This window comes from Dysidea avara, chromosome 10 (assembly GCF_963678975.1).
Source record: "Dysidea avara chromosome 10, odDysAvar1.4, whole genome shotgun sequence".
Classification (NCBI taxonomy): domain Eukaryota; kingdom Metazoa; phylum Porifera; class Demospongiae; order Dictyoceratida; family Dysideidae; genus Dysidea; species Dysidea avara.
In genome coordinates, this window is record NC_089281.1 from 27,310,921 (window position 1) to 27,336,526 (window position 25,606).

Consider the following 25,606-nt stretch of genomic DNA (forward strand, 5'->3'; position numbering starts at 1 on the left):
CATATGGTTTGACCAACACGGAGTTCCCAAGCTTGGGATGACGTAATTTGTCCCTGGGCAATAATAAATTCGGAAGTACCGTACGGAGGGAAACTTTGGAGGGGGGAAAATTTGGCGAATCAAGCAAAATATCACTGTTGGCGAAATAAAATTTGGCGAATTGTTAGCAAATCGCACGCCGTATTGAATTATTAGATCACTAATCGATGTGCCTGAAGAGAGAACTAGAGTGTCACGCCTCTCAGCGATTCGCCGCCGCCTGGAGTCAGCTACCAACTAAAAGGTAATACTATATAGACAGTAGATCTACACCATCTGGAATAGCGAATATCGTACTTAACATGGTAGGACTCGCTATACTTGTCATTCCCGTTTCGAGGTGAAGTTTGAGGATACCACGTGTACAGTAACTAGCTACCTAGTGAGGTAGTCGAGGCAGGCTTGGCTCTAGCGTAATGCCTGGCCCACCATCCCTTGGTCGAGTAGAAAATTGATTAGCTCGAGGCTTGGTTTGCTATTTTCTTCGCCACCAAAATATTTGGATGGGAAAAATTTGGCGAATTCTTGGTCAATCGCCAAATTCGCCAAATTTTAATGGCGCCAAAGTTTCCCTCCATACGGTAGCTTCCAAGGTTTTTCTGAACCCTCCCCTTTGAATGTCAAATTATATTATGATAGCAGCACTGACAGATCATCTCAAAATGTTACAATAGGAAGATATCCATGTTGTACTATAGCAAACAGTGCATGTCATATACGTATGGGAGATATGCTATGGAAAGAAACTAAGATTTCATAAGATTTTGCCATTTTAGTTGGCTATAGACGAAGTAAATTATCAGGATGAGCAGAATATGCTTCTGCAGAGAAACAATCATCTGCACTGAAACCAGCATGCATGCACGCACGCACACACACTGTGTCACCCATATATGCTATGGCTGAATGTGGGTAGCAAAGCAGTACAGGGAGATCATCACATTTGTACCATAATTGACTGGTGGCTAACAGCAGCAATACACCTCATCTTGCTGTCAGTCTGACCATTCTCCAGTACCTTGTTTATGATGTAATATACAGTCCAACCAACAGTCTTGAATATAAGTATCCATTCAATGCATGCAGTGAGTCAATAGTCTATCATGTGTCGGAATTGTAAACGTCTACTGGACACCTACTAAATAACACTTGGGTATACAAAATTAAATTTTCATGTGTATATGTACAATAATCATCAGTCTGGTGAGGGCTGGAACCACTTGCAACAATCTCTACCCATATATATTCATTTTACATGGGAAGCAGCATCATCTACACAATATTCGTCATATTTATCGATTTGAATGAATTTGTACTATCACGGTTGTACAAATCAATGGTTCGACCAATATTAGAATACGGAAATGTAATTTGGGGACCCCATTATGTATTAGATCAACGTAAACTTGAGGGTGTGCAACGGCGTGCTACAAAACTAGTACCATCTTTAAGAGACAAGTCTTACATAGATCGACTGACATCAATGAATTTACCATCTCTTTTGTACAGGCACAGACGTGGTGACTTAATATTTCTTTTCAAGATATTGAACGATTACTTCAATCTGGATCACTCCAACTTTTTTACTTTCTCCCACAATACACAAACTAGAGGTCATGCATATAAATTACTTAAGCCCCCTGCCCACCTTTCATGTCGGGTCAACTATTTTGGTACTAGAGTAATTAATGATTGGAACAATCTTACGAGTGATATTGTAGGAAATTCTTTATTAAATAATTTTAAATCAGCTATAGATAATTACTTTTATGACTATAGATTTATGTTAATGTAATAATTATATTCATAGTTAATTTTTGTTCATTGCATCTAATTTATGTATGTATATGTATGTAATTGAATGGGTGTACAGGCTTCTAGGCCTCAACCCAAATCACATCATAATCATAATCATAATCATAATCATATTGTTGGCCTTTGACACTGATGTATCACCACTCTATATCTTGATCAGTCAGTGATCACATCATTCAAAGCAAAGAGGGTATCACTGTATCAAGTAATATATAGGAGAAAATAGCTTTAATTGGTATAGGGTCTGAACCTGATCCAGTTTTATGGTTGCATGCAAGCCCACTATACTGCATGGTATAAGCTGTTTACTGGCATAAGTCGTTGAAATTGATATTATTGTGTTTCCACTGGCTGGTGATAGGGTGACCAACTTACTTGTGCAATTAGGTGGCCATTTAATCAAACTAGTCAATATTATCTCTTGTTTCACCTCTGCTGCAGCTACCATCTCATGTAGCCCTACTCCAGTGTTGACATTGTACTGTCTTCAAGAGCTTGGCATACATTCTGTACTGCTGTTTACTGCCATGCAAAACCTCCAGGCAATCCGTTCTTCCTTGCCCAGAGGATTACATCACAAATACAAATAAACACAACACTAGAAGCTGTTTTCACTACGTTATTCAAAACTTACAACTGTAACTGATGCAAAGGAAATCACAGTCAAAAGATCAGAGTAAATAAATTTACTTTTACATGGTCTTGGTATAATTATCATAGTTATAACATGCATTTACCTTCAGTCATGCATAAAATCACATACCATGCACAGCTGTGGGATTTACTTCCAATGGGTGTCCATGTGGTATAGCTGTATAGAATTGAGGATGAAAACTTTATTATCGGCCCCTTCTATATATACCTACATTGCTTACATAATTTGTCGTTTGAGTATCTAAAAGAGATTGTCACTTCAGTTGGATAGCATAGCAAAATAGCATATACTCTGCTGTATTATCTCCAATGGCATTGTCACCTAGGCACCTACTATGACTGAGGTAGATATTGAAGTGGTTCAGGGAGACCATCACATTTCAACCACTGCAGTACCATTCAGTAGTTCAGTGTTAGCTACACTGAGCCAAATGCATATAAAACGAATGACTAGCTGTATACTTTGTTATGGAGCTATAGGCATGGTGCAGCTCAAATGCAACTTGACACATATAAACATTGAAACCAAATAACTAGTTTACCCATTAGAGCAGTCATGATCACTGATGTCACATGCAGACAGATATATATGTAGTACCTTAGTGATTCTGCCACCATTTTTCTTCCTTTTTTCCTTTATTTTTTAACCCTTTATAATAATTATGTAGTTTAATTCTTTAAATGAATTTTTGATGTATATGAGCTATATAATTATAGTGAATACTGTACAACTGTGAATGCTGCTGCAACAAAAGTGCTGTAAGCAAGTGTACGTACATGTGTGTATGTGTGTGTGTGTGTGTGTATGTTGTGTGTGTGTGTGTTGTGTGTGTGTGTGTGTGTGTGTGTGTGTGTGTGTGTGTGTGTGTGTGTGTGTGTGTGTGTGTGTGTGTGTGTGTGTGTGTGTGTGTGTGTGTGTGTGTGTGTGTGTGTGTGTGTGTGTGTGTGTGTGTATACCATGTACCACGTACCACGTACATGTGTGTACAGGAACCATGCCAGCACCTCCTCATGGTGGTTCCTGGGCAGCAACATAAGTTGCTGGCGAACGCTGACGGCTGCTTTTTAGAACATGTGGAGTAGGTTCTTTAAGGCGGTTTACTTGCTTCAAGCTTGCAACTTAAGGTTAAGTGTGTTGTGTTTTTGCACGAGTATGACTAGTGTGTTTAACTTATTTTCAGGGTGCAGTCTTTGCTCTGAGTCCATCTCATTTGCCACTTGGAGCATTTGCACTCTCATGGAGAGCGATGGAGATGATTGAAGGATCTGTAGAGTCAGACCTAATCCCAACTTTTGCCATCTATTGTCCACAGGACCTCATTATGTTGATAGGAAGTTGTGGCAGTTGCTGGTATACAGGAAACCAAATGGTTTGGTCAGGATGTTTGGAATGCGGATGGATTTACTTTGTTACATTCAGGGTGCACTTTGCCTTTTGATGGTGAACCACTCTTGAGAAATGAAGGTGTAGGCATTGTGCTTGATCATTGTGCTACTGCTGTATGGAAGAATGCTAGGGAAGCTGTCAGTTCCAGAATAGTGACAGCTCGGTTGCAGATTGTGCAGCGTGGACATAGACGATGTGGAGGTTCTAGGTGGACTAGTAGTAGGTATCTATCACTAATATCAGCATATACTCCCACAGCCAAGGCTCCTCCAGGTGTTAAGGCAAAGTTTGTTGATAATCTTCAATGCACATTGGATGCTCTTCCTGTTGGTGATATTGTGACAGTGCTAGGTGACTTTAATGCTCGAATTGGGAAAAGGGAATCTGAAGATGATGTCTGGAGGGAGGTCAGAGGATTGCATGGTATTGGCACTTGTAATGAAGCTGGTGGAACAGCTCCTGGAGCTGTGTAGTTTGACCATAATGAGCACTTGGTTTGAGAAGAAGCCAATACACTTGGGTACATGGATACACCCTGCTACTAAACAGACTCATGTGATTGACTTTGTGATGATGAGGAAGGATCAGCGACAGTTGTGTACTGATGTAAGAGTGTGCAAGAGTGCTTGCAGTTGGACAGACAACTATTTGGTGAAAGGAAAGTTAATGTAGAACATTTCTAGGAAGCAGAGGAGTAGTGTTACTCATGTGCCTCTGGCAGTCCACCTCTTAAGAAGTTGGGAAGTAAAGAATAGATACCAGCAATCCCTTGAACAACACTTGCTTCAACATCAATATAACAAGGAAGAGTCGGTGGAGGAGCAGTGGCAGGCATTAAAGGAGTGCATTATGATGCAGCTGTTGGATGTGCAAGGGAGAAGCAGCCAGATTGGTTTATTGATGCTACAGATATACTAACACCCCTACTGGATGACAAGGCTAGAACTCGTCAAAGGTATTTGCAGTTACAGAGTTCTTCTGCCAAGCGTGAATTCCAACTATGCTAGAGGTTGGTGAAAAGGGCTGTGGATGAGGCTAAGGAGACATGGATTAGTAAGGTGATCAGTGATGCTGAGCATAGTCGAGATAGTCGAGATGGGAAACTGAGATGGGATTGTATTAAGAAGTTGCTGGCAGCCTTTCATGGAAGACAGCCTGCTCATTCTGTCAGACAAGATGGTACTACAGGACCTGAAGAGCTTAAACAGCTTTGGTATGGATATTTTAGCCAAGTACTGAACGTAACCAGTCAGTGTGATCAAGAATTAATTGATGAAATGCCATCCTGGGAAACCGCAATGTAATGTCTTGATGATCCCCCTACCTCTGATGAACTGGTAGATGCTATGGAGAAAATGAAATGGGGGAAGGCTGGAGGGAGGACTGGTATCTTACCTGAATTAATACTTTGTGGAGGCCCAGAAATACAGCACAGATTATTGGTGTTAATGAAGGAGGTATGGAAGGAAGGATGTGTAGTTCAGGACTGGAAAGATGCAGAAATTGTTCCCATACCTCCTAAGAAAGGAGATCTTAGGAATTGTGATAACTGGAGGGGAATCAGTTTGTTGGATGTGGTTGGAAAGTTGGTTGGACATATACTGCAAAATAGGCTTCAGTTGATTGCCGAAAAGGTCCTCCTTGAGTCTCAGTGTGGCTTCCATAAGGGAAGAGGGTCTGTAGATATGATTTTTACAGCTAGGCAGTTATTTGAGAAGAGCAGAGAACATGATGCCTCTTTTTCTGCACTCTTTGTTGACCTCCGCCAGGCATATGACTCAGTATCTAGAGAGGCCTTGTGGCAGGTATTGCAGAAATGTAGTGGTCCAGTGATGTCACTGATCAGGTCATGTCATGATGGCATGACTGCTGTGTGATGGCACCACTGCATTAGGAATGGGCTGAGATAAGGATGCACCATGGCACCAGTTTTGTTCAATTTGTATTTTGCAGCAATGGTTGCTTGTTGGAGGAGTCACTGGAGTCACTGTGAAGTATAAGATAGGGAGGAACCTTGTGGGAGATAGAACAGTTAAAGCAAAGCTTGAGGATACAGAAATTACAGAGTCAAAGTTTGCATTGTATGCAGTCACTAGTCAAGGGGTGAAGAGAGTAGCTGTGACCTTTGTAGCAACAGCAGCAGGATGGGGACTTACTGTTAGCTTAAAATGATGACAATGGGGTACCCTAAGGACAACATGCCTGTACAGTTGGAGGATGGTGTAATAGCTGCAGTTGATAATTTCACTTGTCTTGGAAGTAACATCACTAATGATGGTGAAATTGTCAATGAAGTGAGTGCAAGATTGGGCAAGGCTGCGAGAGCATTTGAATGTTTGCGGCCCTCCATCTTTGATAATAGGGCTCTTAGTGTACAGATTAAGAGAGGTGTGTATCGTGCTGTAGTGATGTCTACTTTATTGCATGGATCTGAAGAGTCCTAGTATTAGATGTTTGGAGGGCTTTCACAATCGCTGTATCCGGGTAATTTTGGGTGTGTCTAGAACTAGGCAATGGAAGGAAAGAATAACATCTAAGGAACTGGCTAGTCAGTTTGGAATGAATGAGAACATGGCTGATATTATTGAGAGATATCGATGTAGGTGGCTAGGGAATTTGGCACGGATGGATAATTATAGAATACCTAAGCATTTACTTTTTGGTAAGCTGATTAAAACCTGACCAAGACATGGCCATAAGAAACGATGGAGAGATCTGGCAGTGATGGATGTAAGGACACTTGGGATTGAGGAAGATTGGTTCAAGGTTGCTCAAGATAGACAGCGATGGTCAACAATTTGCGAACAGATGCATTTTTCTGTTGATGTTGGGGAGGCCTGTGCTGCTAACAGACCCTCTCTAACTCAAAGTTTTACTTGTACATGTAGTTGTACCTTTAAGCATCCTGGAGACCTGACAGGACATCAACACTTTTGTGGCAGACACATGGAAGCCTGGGACCCTCCTCTTTTCACTGTCCCCTGTGAAAGGACCTTTCATAGGAAGGAAGATCTCACCAGGCATTCACATTTTTGCAAAGCAACGTAACCCTAACCCACTAGTCATCTTATCCAGGGGTTTCCCCGAGAATACTGCAATCATCTATGTATGGGCAGCTACAGGCTACAGGTGTGTGTACATTAGCGTCAGTTACTTCATCACATCACTGAACCACTACTGAAAGGATACAATTCCAATCCACACTTCAGGTATAATCCTGATATAGCATTCCTCCAATCACTACTAGCCTGGAATTGTTATCACACACCACAGCCGTGTCAGTCACCTCCAATGGGATAGTTGTGGTGAGTGTCCGAGTAGTAGCTGTAGAGTTGAGGATGCAATTTCATTAGTAAGTGGCTTCTTTCCACTTTCCTTCCACCTATACAGGGGCGGATCCAGACTTTTAAAAAGGGGGGTTCCACTTTTGAATTGCAACTTCAACCTAGCTGTAAGTTGAAGACCAAAAAAGAAAGAAGAAAAAAACCTCATCACCTGCTGACAATAGCTGCCCCTCACCATAGATGCCCTCACCAACTACATTTCCTTATTAATAACTGTATACATAGCTTGCTACACTGCTCCTCAAAAGACTACTGTGACTGCTCTATTAGAGTATCTCGATTTGACTGTTCTATTAGAGTATCTCGAGTAAGAGAGGTTCTTTCAAAAAGGGGGTTCCATGGAACCCTTTGAACCCCCCTGGATCCACCCCTGCTATATACTTCTGATACATATAATAGTGCGTTATTCACACAAACAATAGTTGAAGCATAATGTGGAGTATCTACAAGATTTTACCACTGTAGGTGGTGACTAGACAAAGCACCAAGAGAAGCAGCATACACTGCTGTAGAGGGACCATCATCATTGCCCCACACACTACACATACAATGTGTCAACTACACCATGACTGATTCTGGGTGGTGAAGTGGTTGAGGAAGATCATCACTTTTGAGCCACTGGCCAGTAGTATCATCTAGTAGTTCAGTGGTACTGAGTGTGGCATCATCAGCAACGCTACCCATCACTATTATATCATCACTGATTGGTGGCTAACAGTACTAGTGTACTGTATTTTAAACTTATCTTTGTAAAAGTGGAGGGGGTAGTGTTACAATTACACATTCACCTGAAATTAGTCTTTGTGCATCTTTTTAAACTATAGTTGGGAAGTACGCCTACAGGCTTGTCCTTTTGTACAACCCGGTCTTTTGACAAAATTGATAATAACAATAGTTTAAAAGTTGAACATATAGTTGAGCTGTATATTGTATACCTTCAGGTGATGTTGAGCCAGTGGATTACATGGGGGGACCACCTGCATATATGCTGCATGCAGGTCAACTGTTATAGCTACATGCAGCCACACGTGTAAACAAGGTAAAAGTTATTATCTGCATGCACATGTTTCAGTTTATTGATATTTTCTGTTATAGCTACATGGACTGTTTGATGTATATAATTATAAGTAGCTTGTATACCATTCAAAAGGCTGTGGGGTGATAAGTCAGCTGAATACATTCAAAAAAATTGAAAAATGACTAACTATATAGTGTGTACCTTTATTACGTCTTTCATTCTTAAACAAATCTGACCCTTTTGGTATTGTAGCTACTGAAAAGAGAGCCTCACACCTATTAAACTAATATTTATATATGTAGTTTTAAAAATTGGATTTTTTAATGATGGTTGTTTTAGAGTTCCCCAAAGGCCCTAGACTGAGTTAGCACATGACAGTAATTATTCACATGATAAAATCACGACCCAATATATAGCAAGAGCCAATAACACTATAGCCAGTTGCCTACTTATATATACACCATTTTCATTAAGTATCGACTAACAAGTAGAAGGAAAAATTAGGAAATTAAATTGGATTAGCTGTACTCCAGAGACGGCATTCCCTTTGGAAGTTATCCTTATTTTAGTGGCTTCTGTTGGGCTAGCTAGCTGGAGTAATAAGGAGTGAACTTCTTTACCACTTCAGTCACTTTGCCATAGGCTCCGTCCTAGTGGCATTTCCATGACTCCACTTGAGATCTAGGAATGGTGAGATGACTAAGTACTTCTGAAGCTGCTAACATCAAGGCCATCATCCAAGCCATGCTCCTTGTACACGTACAATGAGTGCACAGGTTCCTCGATCACTATGCTATGTATGCATGTGATACATTTAGCCTCTTAAACCATAGTGCTTAAACTTAAAGATGAGCCGCAGTCTTTCATTGTTTAATTGACTTAGTTTAGGAACATGATGATTACAAAACTAAAAATCATGTAGGATTGTCGGCTCTATTAGTAGTGGACGATGTGGCTCCATTAGTAGTGGATGATGTACCAGACTTCTCAGCCTGTAGTCTCTTGTACACTGGATGTCTTAATCCAATCACCAACAACAAGTAGCCTGCTACTCCAATGGCAGCAAAGAACAGGCCAGTATAGGTCAAGTCCTTTGGCTTTATGTTGCCGTAGCACTTGCTTCGATCTTTTTGTTCTTCAGAAACGTCTCTCTCCATTACTTCACCAACTGTTGTGAGAAATAGTCCCATTAATTGCCTGTGAATTGATAAGATAAAAAAGTAATGATACGAAGGTGTATTTGTTTGTGTGTTTGTGTGCATCCAGCATGTGCACATGTAGTGCATGAGTGTGTATGCATGTATGTGTGTACAAGTCACTTACGTTGCCGACCACAGTAATCCAGAACTGGTTGCCTCAGCAACAGGATACGTCAGTTCCACACCCAACTCCAGACATACAGGCATTAGTGCAAACCCAAAGAAGCCAAAAGAGCACAAAGAAAATGCTATTAACACAGGTTCATCCTCCAAACTGAACACCTAAAAAACAGTAAGGAAACTTCTGTACTATATAAATACATACCATAAGATTTCAAGGGAGCATTACAGATTTAACAGATTTTAAGCATATGATGACACAAGTATCATACAAATTTAGCATTAATTTAACCTTTACAAAATCACCATTGACTTATAGATGCCACAAAATCATTTGAAGTGTTTAGGCTACTGCAAGATGGAGATAGCCTCACTTATAATGATCAATTTGCTAAAGAAAACATAAGAATGGTGACCACAACCAGAAAACAAGACATGGTTACTACACCTTTTACATGATCTATCATGCAATATACCTCTACCAGAGGCTCACTCAGCAAAATCGAGATACTCTGTCAGCCTAATACAACCGCCATGTATGATATTCTAATAGAAAAGTAAGCTATGCTATAATTAAAAGAAAAGCAAAAAAAAAACAGTGCATTGATTCTGATTTGAGTGATAAAACAAGATACAGGTGTACAGATTCTAATTTTTTTAGCAGGTTTTTGTACAGTACTATAGAGTATGTCCGACCACGTAATGGGATTTGTTGGATCATTTCCAAAATATAATTTCAGGCCTTGATATGGATGACATAGCTACGTGGGAAATCCCATGTTATTGTTCAAGGGACTTTCCCACAAACAAACATGAAGTAGAGATGGGACAACATATCAATACATGGTCATATTGCAATATTCAAGACAGTGATACAGGCATTAATACAATTTTAACTGTAATCAGTAAATATTACTACTAGGTGATGTATTGATATAAATATTAACTATGAAATTTATTGAAATGCAGATAAAATGATATATTTAACCGATAAATAATCTGATACAGAAAGGCACACAAAGCCATCCACAAAGTGTACTTTAAAAAGTTAACGTGACATTATCACTAAAACAATATTGTATAGCAGGTTTTCTTTGACGGTAGAAAGTTTTATGAATTGGTACCATGCAATGTCTACAAACTTTTACAATGAAAATTTACGATATTGTGATTGGTTTGATGTTACCCTGTCAATAACAGCATATCAATAGCTAGTTACGTTGCGGTGATGTTTTAAGATGTGCAGCAGTTGGCCACATGATCACAACTATCTCAGTGGTGTGTTCAGCTAGGCTGTGACGTGTACAGTTTCTGGCACTAAGTCTACAGTTCTTTATTTACCCTCTCAGAAGGCTGGCCATTTGCCCTCACAGAAGAAGGCTGGTATTGTGTCCAGCCTCACAGAAGGCCAGCCCCAAAGCTTTAATATAATATTTTGAGGGAAAATTATAGCTGTCAATTCATGAAAATCAAGAAAAATTTCTATCATGACAAAATCCCACTACAGTGGAACCTCAGTTATCCAAACCCCATTTATCTGGATTCTTGGTTAACCCAAACTACGGAAATGACTGCTCTATTAGAGTAGTGACTGTTCTATTAGGATAGTTGAATGTTGAACAATATTTTAACCAATGTTCTTTATGCTATTTTAGGGTTATTTATACACAGTTTCAGAGATACTATATAGCCTAAATATTTTGAGGGGGAAATTTTTTGGCTGATTTCATGGTTTTGGGGGTTACCCAGCGAACATTTTATCCTTGAAATATTTAGACCTCCATTAGTCTAATACATTTTGGAAGTGTTTGCAAATCTGCAAAAAAAAATTTAATTAGGAAACATTGCTCAACGTACCTCTCGAAATATTTAGGCTATACGGTATGGACTTTTCAGACTTATGGACCACCCCTGGTCCCAAGAGGTTCAGATAGCTGAGGTTCCACTGTATATGCTATATTTACATTACAAAAGGAGCATAAGGAGAACATGTTCACTAACATCTTGTAGGTGTCAGTAAGCATGCATTTTCTAAATGAAATTGAATATCTGTATCTGCAGCTTATATAAGTACTAAAAGAAATTCTTACCTCTAGGAACCAAATGAAGCAGATTAATGCAAAAGCACACATCACTTTGGCCACACCCTCAAAGTTTTTGGTGACATCAATGATTACACCAGATACAAAGGCTCCCACGAGTCCAACGAACACCAAGACGCCTCCCCATGTACCGGAATACATCTACAGTGCAGCAAACACAACAATACACAATGTCACATCAGTGGAGATGTTCAAGATTAAATGTTTATATTATTATGAGTAGGCCTTGATGAAGCGACTCAAGGACACAGAAAAGTATACATTACAGTCTTATACATATCTATCAATAACAATTCTAATAAATTCACTCACTTCAGAGTAGCCGTATGTGCACAGGAATTGAGGCAGGAGAGTTAGGAGACCATTAAACAAACCTGACCCAGCTCCCCATATTATTATCAGCCACCAGAATGACCGATTACACATGACCTGTAAACAACACAACTACCTAGCAATCCTGCGTATCACGTTATGTTTACTTCTTTTAGTCCACGTAAGAAAGGCACTTTGATGTCATCTGCACAAGGACCAGGTGGTGTGGGTGGTTTGCTGCCGAGTAACAGCCACATCAGTGACAGACCAAATCCGATAGCAGCTGAGATGGCACATATCCATAGCTATTAAAGAATAATATGAACACAATGTCAAGTGTAAGGTTAGCATTACCAGTGTGGGGATCTGGTGTGCTGGATCATCATTGACTATACGAGGAGCTATCACATAAATTACCCCAATACCAATGGGATTGGCTATGGGGAGAAAAGAATGAACTAACTGAATGAGACATAGAGTGCAGTGTGACTACATACAGTGAAATTGAAATGATGCTGAACTGAACTGCCTTACTGGTGAGGTGTCCTGATTTCAAATTCAGGGGTCTAATATGTGTACACTAACACAAGTGGGACCACGGACTGAGTAATTGTTAAGATGTCCACACTTAAGGAATCATTTTTTGAGGGTATTCCACTGTAGTTCTAATACTGCTCTCAAAAGACACATTGCTAATGTATGTACAACTCACCCATACTAGTTACCATGGTAGCCACGGCTCTCTGTTTTTCACTAAACCATGTGAAAGATAGTTTAGTTGGTGAGTAGAGGAAGAATGGTTGAGCAATGGCAGTGAAAACTTGTCCTGTTAGAGCAACAACAAATGCATAGTTCCCTTCACTGTGACGCAGTCCACTAATAGTACTGACAACTCTCAAACTAGCACCGACTAAATTTAACAAAGCCCCTAACATGACCTACATTGTCACAAGCAATAATTAGTATAATATTAAAATACACAGCTTTATAACACTTGCATATCATACAGTACAGTAGTATTGTATACTAGGGATCATGGAGGTTTGCACATTCTTAATGACCAGAACAATGGACCTTGACAGTATTGGTGAGGTATAAACAAGCCCAAAAATACCTTCAGTATGACCAAAAACACTTCCAACAAGTCGCAACAAAATTTAAAAATATATCTAGTGGAATTTCTGTTGATTGACTGACTAACTAAATACTACACAGATACTAAAGGGGCTCGAAGCTTGAGCTGCTAATTCAGACATTAAATGTTTGGATTGTTAAACTTTACTGGAGCCATACTAACCACAAGGAAAGAAGCAGATGGACATGACCAGTGTAATATCATCACTATTGTTGTACTACGTTTTATTGCTTGAATCCCTACTACATGTAAAATATACTAGTACATATAATATATGTACAGCATTATAGCGAATAGCTGAACTCTAAAGAATTACACATTTATACAAATATTTTACAATGATGAAAATTTTACCCAACCAACTTGGTGGCTCAAAAAGGTCCAATATGAGGCATACATTGTACACAAACACCATCAGAAGTAAAAGTGCAAGTGTGTGTATAATGGTGATATAATAACTTCATGATAATCCTATTAAGCAAGAGAAACAGTCATTGGTAAAATCAAGAGTTAATAATAGAACAGAGTAGAGTGTCTAATGCTGTATGGTCATGTAACAATTGACTACATGAAAGTTAAATGGCTTCCTTTTGGTGAACTGACCAGTAAAATTTTCCATTTAACCACAAATATCATTGCAGACATGAGGGCATGTGATGTGTGCTATATAAGAGTACTGTTGTAAACAGCATGGCTGATAACTGTGAGGATTACCCTGTAAAAAACCATGGCTGAGAAACTAATAACAGAGGGCAGGGTATTTTCAACTCTGTTATCATGGAGCCATATTACCATACTGTAATTGAAGGAGTACTGTCCATTGTATATCCTTGCTCATTTGTTACAAGACTATAATTATGGTGTTTGACACGCTTCTCTCAATTTATTAACCCTTGGTAAAACAATTTAAAGTAAAGGCACAGTAGGTCTCAATAGATAACTTAAGTATCTCAAGTTGTTATAAAGAGTAGAAACAGACTCATAGAATATACACAAGGTATACTGACATTATCCCACAGTAACTACAACAGACACACAAAATTATTTCTGATTTTTATATTATTATCAAAAATTATATAAACATCAACAGGTGTATACATAAACAAGTCCTACAAACACTACAAGTTCATAAACTTACCGCAAAACGTAGTCCAGCTCTTTCAATGAGCCATATTGCTATAAAACCAACAATTAAGCTGACAACAAAGTAGCAGATGGAAAACAAGTCTACTTGAGACACTGTGATGTCATAGAAATCTGCTGTTCTGCTTGGAATGGGAGCATATGTCAACCACATCTACATGAGTGGTACACAATAAGAATTACATACATTGCACACAAGTAATGGCAAACCACACACTCACAAACAGCCTTCAGTAGCTATGCAAAATATAGCTATTGCTGCCAAGTATATCAGAAGTCTGGCATAGCCACTAACCAGATTTTTGCCCAACTTTCATGTGAGCAAGAGTCATACGAGCATCTGGTACCTGTGTACCACTCAGATACTTGAGTAGGTACAGGTATTTCCTCCTGGGCAGGACTAGTGAAAGAAAACCTGTGCATGGAACATTTAATATTTGTTCTCTCAGTCCAAATTTTGCTGAATTTTCCACCTTTAAATATTTTATCTCCCTCTCTCATGTAAAAAAACTTTTGTTACCATGAAGTTCTTTTTAAACTGCTCACCCAGTTTACACGAGTGTCATTCAACCTTCAACATAAGTTGTATAGTGATACAATTAAGTTATTCCACAGAGCTGGAGAGGCAACAGGGTGCCAGCCTCAACTTCATGTTTTTAATTATCTAAATACTCTAATAGAGCAGTCAGTTGCTTTAATAGGATGGTCAGTATGGTGAAATTCCTTAATTCAGAATTAATCTGAGGATGCCAAATACTTAAGCATGCCCCAGACTCCTCTAGAAAGAACTTGAGTGCTTCGCACACAGCATTGTCAAAGATGCTAGGGGGTTCATATAGTTTCAGAAATAGGACTGGAGGTCTAAATATGCCTGCAATATATACTCAAACTTCAGTTTAAAATCTAAAATTGCTTTCCATGTGTTACAATTTTTAAGTGACAAATCCACAAGGAAATAACATTTCTATATTGAATTATTTGGACTCCCAATTCATTTTAATGAGCATTATATGGTGGAATTGATATTTCAGTGAAGTAGAGGAATGGCTAGGGATCTAAATATTTCAGAAAAACTGTAGCTGAAATGGTCTAGCTAGGAGTCAGGATGAACAACAGTTTAGAATCCAATTCTCAACGCATCTACTGGAATCTTGGTTCTAATTCTCCATGAGAGTCCAAATATTTAATATAGTTTATGAAAAACATCAGTTTCCATAAATATTTCAGGATATGCATCTAAACTACACTTGTACCGAGGCGACTTGTACAGACAAGAACACACCATTCCATTGCTGAGAGCCAACACTGCAAGGCTAGCCAGCAGGTACCATCGTCGATGATAGGTGACATATTTGTGAGCTGCTGCAGGTACTTCTGCGCTGTTCACCACTCCATCGGACCTATCAGGACAATCACTGTCACTAGTTGTGCCATCGTCCATCAAGGACATCAATTCCACCTCTTCCGACATTTAAATATTCATGCACACCACCCCACCTACTGTACTGGCTTGTTAACTGGTCACTAATTTACCCTACATACCCGTACTTCACCATGTTCTCCATAAGTGAAACCTTATCGTGGACGTACGGATGTTCTATCTAATGGCCACCATTGTCTGAAACTGCCGCATGAATTATTAGAATACAGAGCTTACAATGGCAGGTACCTCCAGTTCTAAAGGTGAGAATACTATGTGTAGCCACGTGTTAGCCGTCAATAATTTAGATGGAAGCAACCAAGAAGATAACGTAGCTCCTATGTGGTACCCTCCACATTACTATGCTGCTGCCGCCTCCAATATGCCACCAATGTACTACCCAACCTCACAGTGGGGGTACAGTTATGCTGGCTGGACGCAGCAGCCACCACAACTTAGTACAGCGGTCACAAGTGATAAGAAAGATGATAGAAACATAGGTACTACGTTACGTGATGCCAGCGATGGTTCACGTGAGACTTTGGAACATGCACGTGAGCAATTAGGTAGCATAGATGATATTGATGACAGTGATGATGATAAGACTTCACCATCAAGTCATAAACCAAGTGATGTACAACCACCATTGTCAGCTCTCAAGACAGAATACTCTTCATCTAGTACAAGTAGTAGTTCAAATAGCTCTCCTCATAACCATGGCAATAGTCCAGTGTCGAACACTTCACTAACTCAACAACAATATAATAGTATTGACTTTGAAAAGAAGCTTAAAAAGTTCACTACTATTAAAGCTTCGATGATACGTAACATCAGATCTGCACCACTAAATCTCCCCTCCCTTAGCAATGATGAAGGTAAGAGATGTTGTTAACAGGGATAATGTCATTCTTACAGACTGTTTTGCATGTATGGAACCTTTGGAGTACTACACACAAACCTTGTCCTCACTTAGAAGGGAGAGATTTTTTGAGGTATCCTGATTGGTTACTAAAGATAGTGATATTTTATTGCTGTATTTGGCAGCTCATAGCTCCAGATGATATTATATTAGGACATGTGGACTACAAAAAATCTTATGGTGTTTATGTGCAAATTGACAGCTTTGAAGGAGGTGATAAACATCGATATATCAGTGACCTGGATATCCAGGTATGTATGCTAGTTGTAATTTAGTAGCTAGTTGTGGCATTTACTGTTTAGGGTTTTATCAGTATAAAGAATCTAGCATCAACTGTAGATGACCGAGACTGTCTCATGAATGACTTGCAACCTGGAGATGTGTTAAGAGGTATAGAGGGAAATTTCTAAACACTTAGAATACACTAATGAGGTTCTACACAAGTTAGAACCTGCTTACCCACATTGGTCTAGGGTCGCTAAATAGCATAGAAACCTTTGGCAATGCATTCTATCTATAACATAGCAGTTCTAATGAGTCTCCTTATAGAATGTGGTGTAATAATTCTTCATTTGATGCATTTTAGCTCAAGTCATACAGGTTATACCAGATGAAGAGAAAGTATTCCTTACAATACAGTCCGACTCAACTCACCTAAAGCTGGTACCTACAATTGTTTGTTAACCTCACCACTTAACACTACCCTAGGGCTACCTTGAAGGAATAGCCCCACCTAAACCATCAAGGTAAGGATGGTCTGAAAGTGTTGACATTTTTACTGCTGCTTTTCTTGTAGGCCAGCCAAGGAAGATGATTTTGACTACTTCATGGCCAGTGATCCAGGCCTCTCTAATCCTCACTGTATTGATAACTTGGTGGAGAAGCTGGGGGTGCAGCGTACACAACTGCCTTCCCTTGTATCAGAGCTGCACCAGTGAGTGCATGTGTGAGCATATGTGTGTATGTAGTGTAGAGGTGTCTCTGTGTGTGCGTGCTTGTGTGGTGCACACATGCGTGTCTGTTATGTACTGTAGTGCCAAGTATCCTGAAGGAGATTACTATAATTTACTGAAGAAACGACAACGGAAAAAATGGTCCATGGAAAAGTGAGTGTACACACTGATCATAGGTTGGTCTGAGAATTTAGCTCAACCACTACATTGAGTATTTCTTGTTTTCATTGCCTGCCTATATTAAGTTTCTTCCTGCTGTTGTATATTCTGTAGTGTTGCCACAGGAGTAAAACATTTCAAGGCCGGTGAACATGAGAAGGCAATGAAATACCTCGACCATGCTTTAGAAATTGATGGTGAAAATGTTGAAGGCCTTGTGGCACGAGGAGCTCTGTGGGTAGAGTTAAAGGATTTGATAGTCGTAATCAGTTTTTCCTAACAGTGTTGCCAACAAAGGACAGTATAAGAAAGCTATCGGTGACTTTGTAAAAGCTCTGACCATCAATAACAACCATTCAAATGCTAAGAAATATCTAGCAGAAACTCAAGAAGCTTATGGCAAACAGTTAGTCACTGAGACACAACTATGCTGATGGGTAGTAGTTAACTATTCATATTGCAGGCTTGAAGAGAGAGGTGATATCCAAGCTGCCATGCATTGCTACCGAGAAGCATTAGCAGATGATCCAGACTTGGAGTCTCCCAAGAGAAGACTACACTACCTTGAGGCACAGGTATTCTGTACTAAACATGCAGTACATCATTGTTTGGGATTGAATTTCTGAATTATTATTTTGAGAAATGCTTGTTTGTACTTTTCTATTTCCCTCCAATGTTGTGTGGACTGGAATAACATTAACTTCCTACTATGATGCTGTCCTGATGATGTCACTGTGGTGGGTGAACCACTTCTGATATACTGGAAATGTACTGTAAAACTGTTGGTGGGTATGTGTAAAATGTTGTGTGCCAATATGTACACATGGGGTTTGTGTTGTGGGTTATGTGATGTGAGGTGGCTGCAGTAAAGCGTAAAGAGGAGGAGGAAAAGCAAAGGAAGAAGGCAAAACTCGCTGCAAAATTGAGAAAGCTTATGGAGGATGAATCAAAATCAAGGTCATGTCCATGTTGCTTGCAGCATCTCAATGCTCTATCACCTCTATACAGGAGAAAATTGTCTGATAAAAAGCACAAGAAGAAACGAAGAAAAGAAGGAAAGAAAAGGAAAAAACATGCAACACATGAAACAGAGTCTAGTTCATCTTCACAAAGTGATGCTGAATAAGTTCATTAATTCATTAGTTTACAAAATAAATAATGAATAATATATTGCCTACAATAGTTCCCTATTGTCCTGAGGTCTTCAGGTGTAGTTCTAGTGCGTGATAAAGAGCAGTAATGTTGGCTGCACCAAACCCAGTAGCACCGCATCGCTGAATTAGTTCAATAAAGAATGTGTCCCTGTCAAACAGTGGCTCAGTGAAAACCTGCATCAAATGTCTGCAACAAAAGAATAGTGGCCACTGTGTATTAAGTGTACACTAGAGTATTCATTGTTAAGGCCGTGACATCACTTATAATTAATAAGCTGTTGCTAAGGGTGATTATAATCAGGCCATAGATGAGGTTGGTCACATATCATCACAGATTTCATGACAAAGAAAAGTTCAGCTCCAACACTTTAGTATTTTTCCAATGTGCAAATTTTACGTAGTTCCTAGAGCCCTTCACCTAGATACTTTGTGGTCTTCTACGTCTTGTGAATGTGACAAAATAACAGTACCAACTTCAAGCCCAGTGGTTGGTTGCACAATTATAGCCAAAGGGGGAATATTCTCAAGAATATGCTGGAATAAAATTTGCACTATCTTATTTAATATATATATGGAGATCTAAATATTTCAAGGATAAAAGTTTTGCTGTTAACCCCCAAAACATCACCAACACCTCAAAACATTTAGGCTATAAAGTATACAGCCTACCCTTATGATGTGTAACTAACCTCCTCCATAACCAGTTCAGTGGGATATGTTACCACTTTTTATTATTCTTTTCGGGTGCACTAAAGTGTAGGAAGATGGCACTATACATTACTGAGTCCCTTTATCAACCAATCTGTGGATAAATGGAAACTCTGTTAAAATATACAAAAATGATGACTAATTGATCAATTCACTGATTATAGGGAGCTGATAATCAGTAATAGACACTTGGTCCAGGCCACAGCTCTAACTGTTTCATTTGATTACACTATGCAGTAATGAAATAAGGTTTTAAATATGTACCATCCCTTGTGTTCCATAATGGAAAGAAAGCACGGATATCACAATAACGAGTTTTTAATATGAAAAAGGGGCTCCTTTTTACATCTGTTATGGGTGTTGTGTAGTATGCAACGTGTGGTATGGTGTTCACACAACCTTTTGGAGTTGGGAGAACTCTCATCAGCCTCGGCATCCAGCAATATGCCATTCTCCTGCAACGATCTTGTATTGTGACCAACTAGATCAACAATGGATGCAATCTACAGCACACACATACAGCAGTCACAACAGCACAACTTCAGTGCTAGCACTCACTGGTAAAGGTAAAGAATAGTACTCCACTGGTGGGTAGATAATGGATAAGCCTTGTTCCCTTAGGGTAGCTGTTGTTGAGATAATATCACTGGTGTGGAAAGCAATGTGTTGCACCCCAGGACCATTGTTGTTAGATAAAAAGGTTGAAACCTGGTTTCTACCTGCATACAAAGTGTTCTATTAGAACTGTACTGTGAAAACTACCTAGTCTGAGGTACTAGTCTTGTTATACAGAAATGACATATTTCAAGTTTGTTAGAGCTCACCGTACTGAGTAACACACGATTGACTAGGACAGATTACAGTTAGTAAATGATAAGGAATAAAATAATTTTGTTATTACAGTGGAACCTAACCACTTCCAGGTTAGTCCTTATTAATAAGCAGGTGATTGTGGATCTCACCTGGGGACTACTATGAAGTTTTCTCAGTCTTCTGAAATTTACAGTAGTATCCAGAAATTTGTAAACTACAGGCAGTCCCTCCATTATCCAAACTCATTGGGTGCTAGGTGTGTTAGGGGGCATCTCCAAACTGATTTTGGTACACTTAACGTTATAATTACGTTAAGGGGGAGGGGGTTCAGCCCATGATGTATAATTTTTATTAAAGCAGTGTAAACAGAGAAAGTGATGTGATTAAGCAGCTATACTGTTTGTAGACTATGCTTTCAGGTAAAGAATAAAGCATTTTGTGCTTAAGTGCATTGTTTTCATAGTGTGATGTTAAGGAGGGGGGGGGGGAGGGGGTCTGAAGTTAGCGTCATTATGACGTTAAGCGTACCAAAATCAGTTTGGAAATGCCTCCTTAGATAAGGACCATACATATTATGAACAGAGCTCAGTTAAAATTCTCTAACTTCCACAGTTAGGATAATTAAAGGCGTTAATGGAGGGACCACTCAACAAGTAATTTATTGTAGCCCTAGTTTGCCACAACAAAAAAATTTTTCGAAGTTGCATAAAAAAAGCAATTATGACACTTGTTGATAATTCATATTAATGTTTTATTACCAGTATAGCTTGTACTTTTAAGTTTGTTTTTGATAAAATTAATACTCTACTGGAACAGAGAGCTGTTAAATAAGATCAAATATTTGCGTGTGTCTATAAGCGCTATCCCACCTATGCAGCACAGGATATTAAGACCACTTTGTCAGTTTGCTGTATGTTCTATTAGAGTGTTTGAAATAGTAAGACAATTCTGAATTCTGTGTTACCAAATTTAACATTTTAACACTTACCAGAGTTTGGAAGAGACTCTACTAACACTAACTTGATATCATTCACTCCACCAGATCTTACTCCCTTCTCAGCACAACGCCAGTACTCCATAGCTAAAAGTTTTAATCCACCACCACTGCAGTCTACGGTTAATTGATCACTTTCAGCTCCTAGTCTGAACCTTGTAAATCCCAAACAGTCTTCATACCACTTCAGTACACTTTCTGAAGAACCTGTGTTGCATGCATAAGCAATGTGGTCGACATGGCTGATTCCACTGCAAGTAGTGTCACTGGCCCCACTAGTAATACTCAGTTCGTATCCAGGGAGATAGATACCATTGTATTTGTCGGTGTTCACTACAGTATGGGTGACATTTGTAAACGGGGAGGAGATGGTGAAGGTGCCGACGGTGCCACCCACATCCGTCAAGCTCCGTGGTTGGTGTACAACCTTAGCTCCAGCTCTGGTCGCCCTGTCGTATGCAGCATGTAGCTGGGGAACCTTGAAAACCACGTTATTGCAGATTGTGCCTGACTTATGCAATATGTCTCTATCTTTTTCGCACGTTGCTGGTCTCAAAACAAGTAACACTTCATTTCGCTGTAGAACAACATTTTGTCCACAAGTTGCCACAGTAACAAGGCTTAATCTTTCTACGAACAGCTTTTCTGCTTTTCTCACATCAGCACAAAGAAATTCTAAGCCGTAAAGTTCCGCCATGAACACTTTGTGTCCAGTCGGGCCAGCGCTAATCAAAATTAATACTTAATCCTCTTAATGCGCAGGCGCTTATTTAGAAAGGGTTCAGACTCGTTCAGACCGAAGATATATATTATCTATGATGCAACTAACAAGTGATACCTAAATGACTTTGTAGGAGGTAAGTTTTAACACCACACGCTAACAATGAGAACAGGTACAACATACTGACATATTTATACAGAAACACTTACTAAGCGATACTGGCCTTGAAATTACCTTAAAAAGTGTGTGTGTGCCAGTGTGCGTGTGTGTATTATAACAACTAGTACATATATATGTATAGTCAGCTGGTGATATGAGATATTACTGATTTAAAAGAAGTTCCAGTCGCATGTACACATTTTGAAACTATTGCAGGATTGGGACTGTGATGATAAAACTGCTTTGTGTAGCTCCACAAGAGGAGAAGAATTTAGCTACTGATAAACTTTGATGTATAGTAGCTTGGATACAGGCTATGGTATTTGGTCCTCTGAAGACATCAATATACTGTTCAAGCTACCCTGGAAGATCAGCAGTGTGCAATTCACTTCTTGTTAGCTAGCTATTGCACCAACTTATCACTCACTTTGATGCATGATGCATAAGTGTGTTTTTCAAGAAGTTTGGGACTATAAAGGGGAAGATGTCATAGTAGCTGCATTGTCTTGGACACTCAGTGAATCACAACCCCCAAATCATTACTGGTCTGAACTTGAAATCCATTGTCGAATGCCAGAATTTGTAACTCAGCATGCTATGGCTTGACATTAATCAAAAATCTGTCCAACAATAGATTCATTGATAACTTCAACATGTTACAAAGCTATGCAGCACTTTATTGTGGTAACCAACATAGAAGTTATTATATACATATACACTATAACAATACAGCTAGTAAAACCAGATCCAGACAACTTAGTGTTGCTATCTACAGTTCATCAGAAGACAATGCAACATCTGGGTAACCGCTATAGCACTGAGTACTCCACCAATATTAACTTCATCCAATCAACAACATACATCTTCTTCATTATAGTCGTTACAATTGAAACCCAAGTGTCCGAAAACTGTTGAAGTCTCACTATAAACAACACAATACAAACTTCACAAGTGCACGTGGAGAACATTTAACCATTTTCTATATAGACCAGCAGCAAACTTAATGAAAAAAATTTACATGATCCATGATCTAATATTTTCTTACATTCTACAAAAGCATCTTTCACCCTCAAGCGAGCCTATTCCCAGGAAATGTAACCCTTTGTGAATTCAGATGTTGTTTAGATTATAATAACTGTCAACAACACCGATCGATATAGTGCATTACATGGAGTTAACGAAAACTCATACTGTATGGAGACAATGTCACTGGTGGCAGCAGACTTACTTGACAAATTTGATACTGTACAGAATGGATGTGGTTTTATTAGGTGACCAAAAAACATTCAAAATGAACATTAAAAAACAGTAAAGTACAGCCCTACAAAAGCTGTTAATTCCCTGGCATATTTCAGCCAATTCTTATGAAAATTTATTATGCTGCTGGTCTGAAAGGGATAGCCAGTAATGCAAGTTGCCATAGTGGTACATTAAATTCTATAGGCAACACACTACTTTCTTATACAAACATGAAGCACTTTGCAGGTAAATGTTGCACACTTACCTTAGTAACATCATCACTACGGATGATAGCTGTATCCTTACTAGGAAAAGAAATCGTCACCACAACATCTGATGAAACAAACATGTGATTTAGTGAAAAACACCCATACCTATAAAGGTTTCAAGGATTTTGTAGAAAGGATGAGTAAGGCTGATCAGACATGGAAAGTTTGGGCCCAGTTTGTCTTAAGGGATTGTTTCTCCTACATTAACATCTGCATAAAACAGCATCATTTTAATCTGTCTGGAGAAAGGAGGGTTTACAGTAAATCTGACTGGACAGCAATGGTGTTACTTTCTGTAAGTTGGATGAAAACAGCTGTCTTCAAGTCTTTATTAATACATATCTCGTGTGCTTCATCCAATGCTACCGCTTGCAAGTTTGTTTTTCAATCATCACATTAGACTCTACATGAACCCATTACAGCAACTATTTCCTAACAGTCAGGTAGTCACACACACACCCATCAGAAATACTTACAGGTATGAAGAGAACATCACACAGATGTGTTTTCTAAAGGTTTAGTTTGCTACTCATAAGCAAACCAGTGAAATTCTGTTATTCTATCAAAGCATATCAAAATTATGTCAAATTATCACATATTACAAACTTCTGGTGTGAAAAAAACCATTTATGACAACACAGATTGATAGCAACTAAACTAAAAAAGACTTGCAACAGATCATCACATGTATGTCTGCAGCGGAAACTTGTCTGGGTAAAACATAAATACCAGCCATATGCCACAACTGAAGAACAGTATTCAAAATTACCAAGAACATTGTGCGATGAAGATGGCAATCCACACACAAGGAAGTTCATGGACAGACAAGTTACCCACTTGCTACCAGAAAGCAGATTCACCAGTATTTACAACCACATTACCTGAAACACCACAAGTTGTCATTGTAGATGCCATGTTCACCATTAATACATGACTATACTACGTCAAACCAAAACATTTTCTGTCTTGTTCGAACAGTTTGTTACTCAATACTTTAGAGCTGAAATGCAAGAAGTGAACCTATACACCACAGAGGCACGCATTCAATCCTAAACAATCTGAACACAGATACAGAATAGTAGTAACTCCTACCAAAAATATTCAATGAAATAAACCTCATGTTATTATTGGTACAGAGACATGGCTGACTGATGATATTCTTGACTTGAAATCATTCTGAATGAATTTCAGTACTAGCTCGATTTATAGAAATTATTGAATTGGAGGACACGGTGGAGTTATGATTGCTGTATCTAAAAACCTAATATCTATGGCTGTACCTCATCATGTGAAATTAAATGGTGCAAATTGTGCATCCCTCGTATTAAGCATTTATGTTTGTGTGTACTACAGACCTCATGTCTGCAGACCAAAATTCATTGGAACAATTAAACATCTCTCTAGCCACCTTGAAAGAACAATCCAGTGACTCGATTATTTGGCTGGCAGGTGATTTTAATGCCTTACCTGATATAAATCCTGGATCAAATTACTCTAATGTCCAAATCAACCTAATTAACATAACTCAAGAACATGGTCTCTCACAACTTGTTAAACAACCTACATGTCAAAACAACATCTTAGACCTCTTTCTCACAAACTATCCCCAACATATAAAGAATATTGATTGTTCTACCAGGATTTAGTGACCATGACATTGTCTCAATACAGATAAAGTGCAAGCCAATAATTACCACAACAAAAGCATAGAGAAATGTTATTATTTAACAAAGCAAACTGGCAGGCCATCAGATCTGGGTTGGAAAACATTTATCTACATAATATTATTTCAAGTGTAGATTTGAACAGTACCGATGTCAACGTGTTACG

The 25,606-nt window shown here is 39.0% G+C and overlaps 3 protein-coding genes and 1 long non-coding RNA gene across 8 annotated transcripts; 2 read left to right on the plus strand and 2 right to left on the minus strand.

Moving 5' to 3' along the window:
• Window positions 1-196: 196 nt before the first annotated feature.
• LOC136268035 (uncharacterized) lies at window positions 197-10,206 on the plus strand. The gene is made up of 2 exons (XR_010706850.1): window positions 197-283; window positions 8,181-10,206. It is a non-coding gene; the product is annotated as an uncharacterized lncRNA (long non-coding RNA).
• LOC136268032 (solute carrier family 49 member A3-like) lies at window positions 9,094-16,198 on the minus strand. 4 transcript variants are annotated; one of them, XM_066063265.1, is made up of 10 exons: window positions 15,811-16,197; window positions 15,551-15,668; window positions 14,264-14,422; window positions 12,703-12,928; window positions 12,345-12,427; window positions 12,158-12,295; window positions 11,991-12,107; window positions 11,667-11,819; window positions 9,581-9,738; window positions 9,094-9,454 (listed from the first exon to the last, which is right to left on the minus strand). In XM_066063265.1, the coding sequence occupies exons 1-10, from the start codon at window positions 15,831-15,833 to the stop codon at window positions 9,172-9,174; spliced, it is 1,458 nt and encodes a 485-aa protein (XP_065919337.1). In that variant the 5' UTR covers window positions 15,834-16,197; the 3' UTR covers window positions 9,094-9,171. The 4 variants fall into 4 exon arrangements, with proteins under 4 accessions (XP_065919337.1, XP_065919338.1, XP_065919336.1 ...); XM_066063266.1 differs by having other exon boundaries at window positions 15,817-15,915; XM_066063264.1 differs by having other exon boundaries at window positions 15,551-15,765; window positions 15,811-15,907.
• Window positions 15,858-18,899, plus strand: LOC136268031 (tetratricopeptide repeat protein 14-like). Of its 2 annotated transcripts, XM_066063262.1 has the most exons (14): window positions 15,858-15,951; window positions 15,997-16,563; window positions 16,604-16,680; window positions 16,733-16,858; window positions 16,910-16,997; window positions 17,194-17,270; window positions 17,316-17,353; window positions 17,404-17,541; window positions 17,642-17,713; window positions 17,834-17,953; window positions 18,003-18,125; window positions 18,183-18,294; window positions 18,576-18,676; window positions 18,728-18,899. In XM_066063262.1, exons 1-14 carry the CDS (start codon window positions 15,927-15,929, stop codon window positions 18,843-18,845), a joined length of 1,782 nt encoding a protein of 593 aa, XP_065919334.1. In that variant the 5' UTR covers window positions 15,858-15,926; the 3' UTR covers window positions 18,846-18,899. The 2 variants fall into 2 exon arrangements, with proteins under 2 accessions (XP_065919334.1, XP_065919333.1); XM_066063261.1 differs by having other exon boundaries at window positions 18,576-18,899.
• Window positions 18,833-22,131, minus strand: LOC136268034 (4-hydroxyphenylpyruvate dioxygenase-like protein). Its single transcript, XM_066063267.1, has 4 exons — window positions 21,383-22,131; window positions 20,140-20,300; window positions 19,981-20,084; window positions 18,833-19,060 (listed from the first exon to the last, which is right to left on the minus strand). The coding sequence occupies exons 1-4, from the start codon at window positions 22,083-22,085 to the stop codon at window positions 18,907-18,909; spliced, it is 1,122 nt and encodes a 373-aa protein (XP_065919339.1). The 5' UTR covers window positions 22,086-22,131; the 3' UTR covers window positions 18,833-18,906.
• Window positions 22,132-25,606: the final 3,475 nt, after the last annotated feature.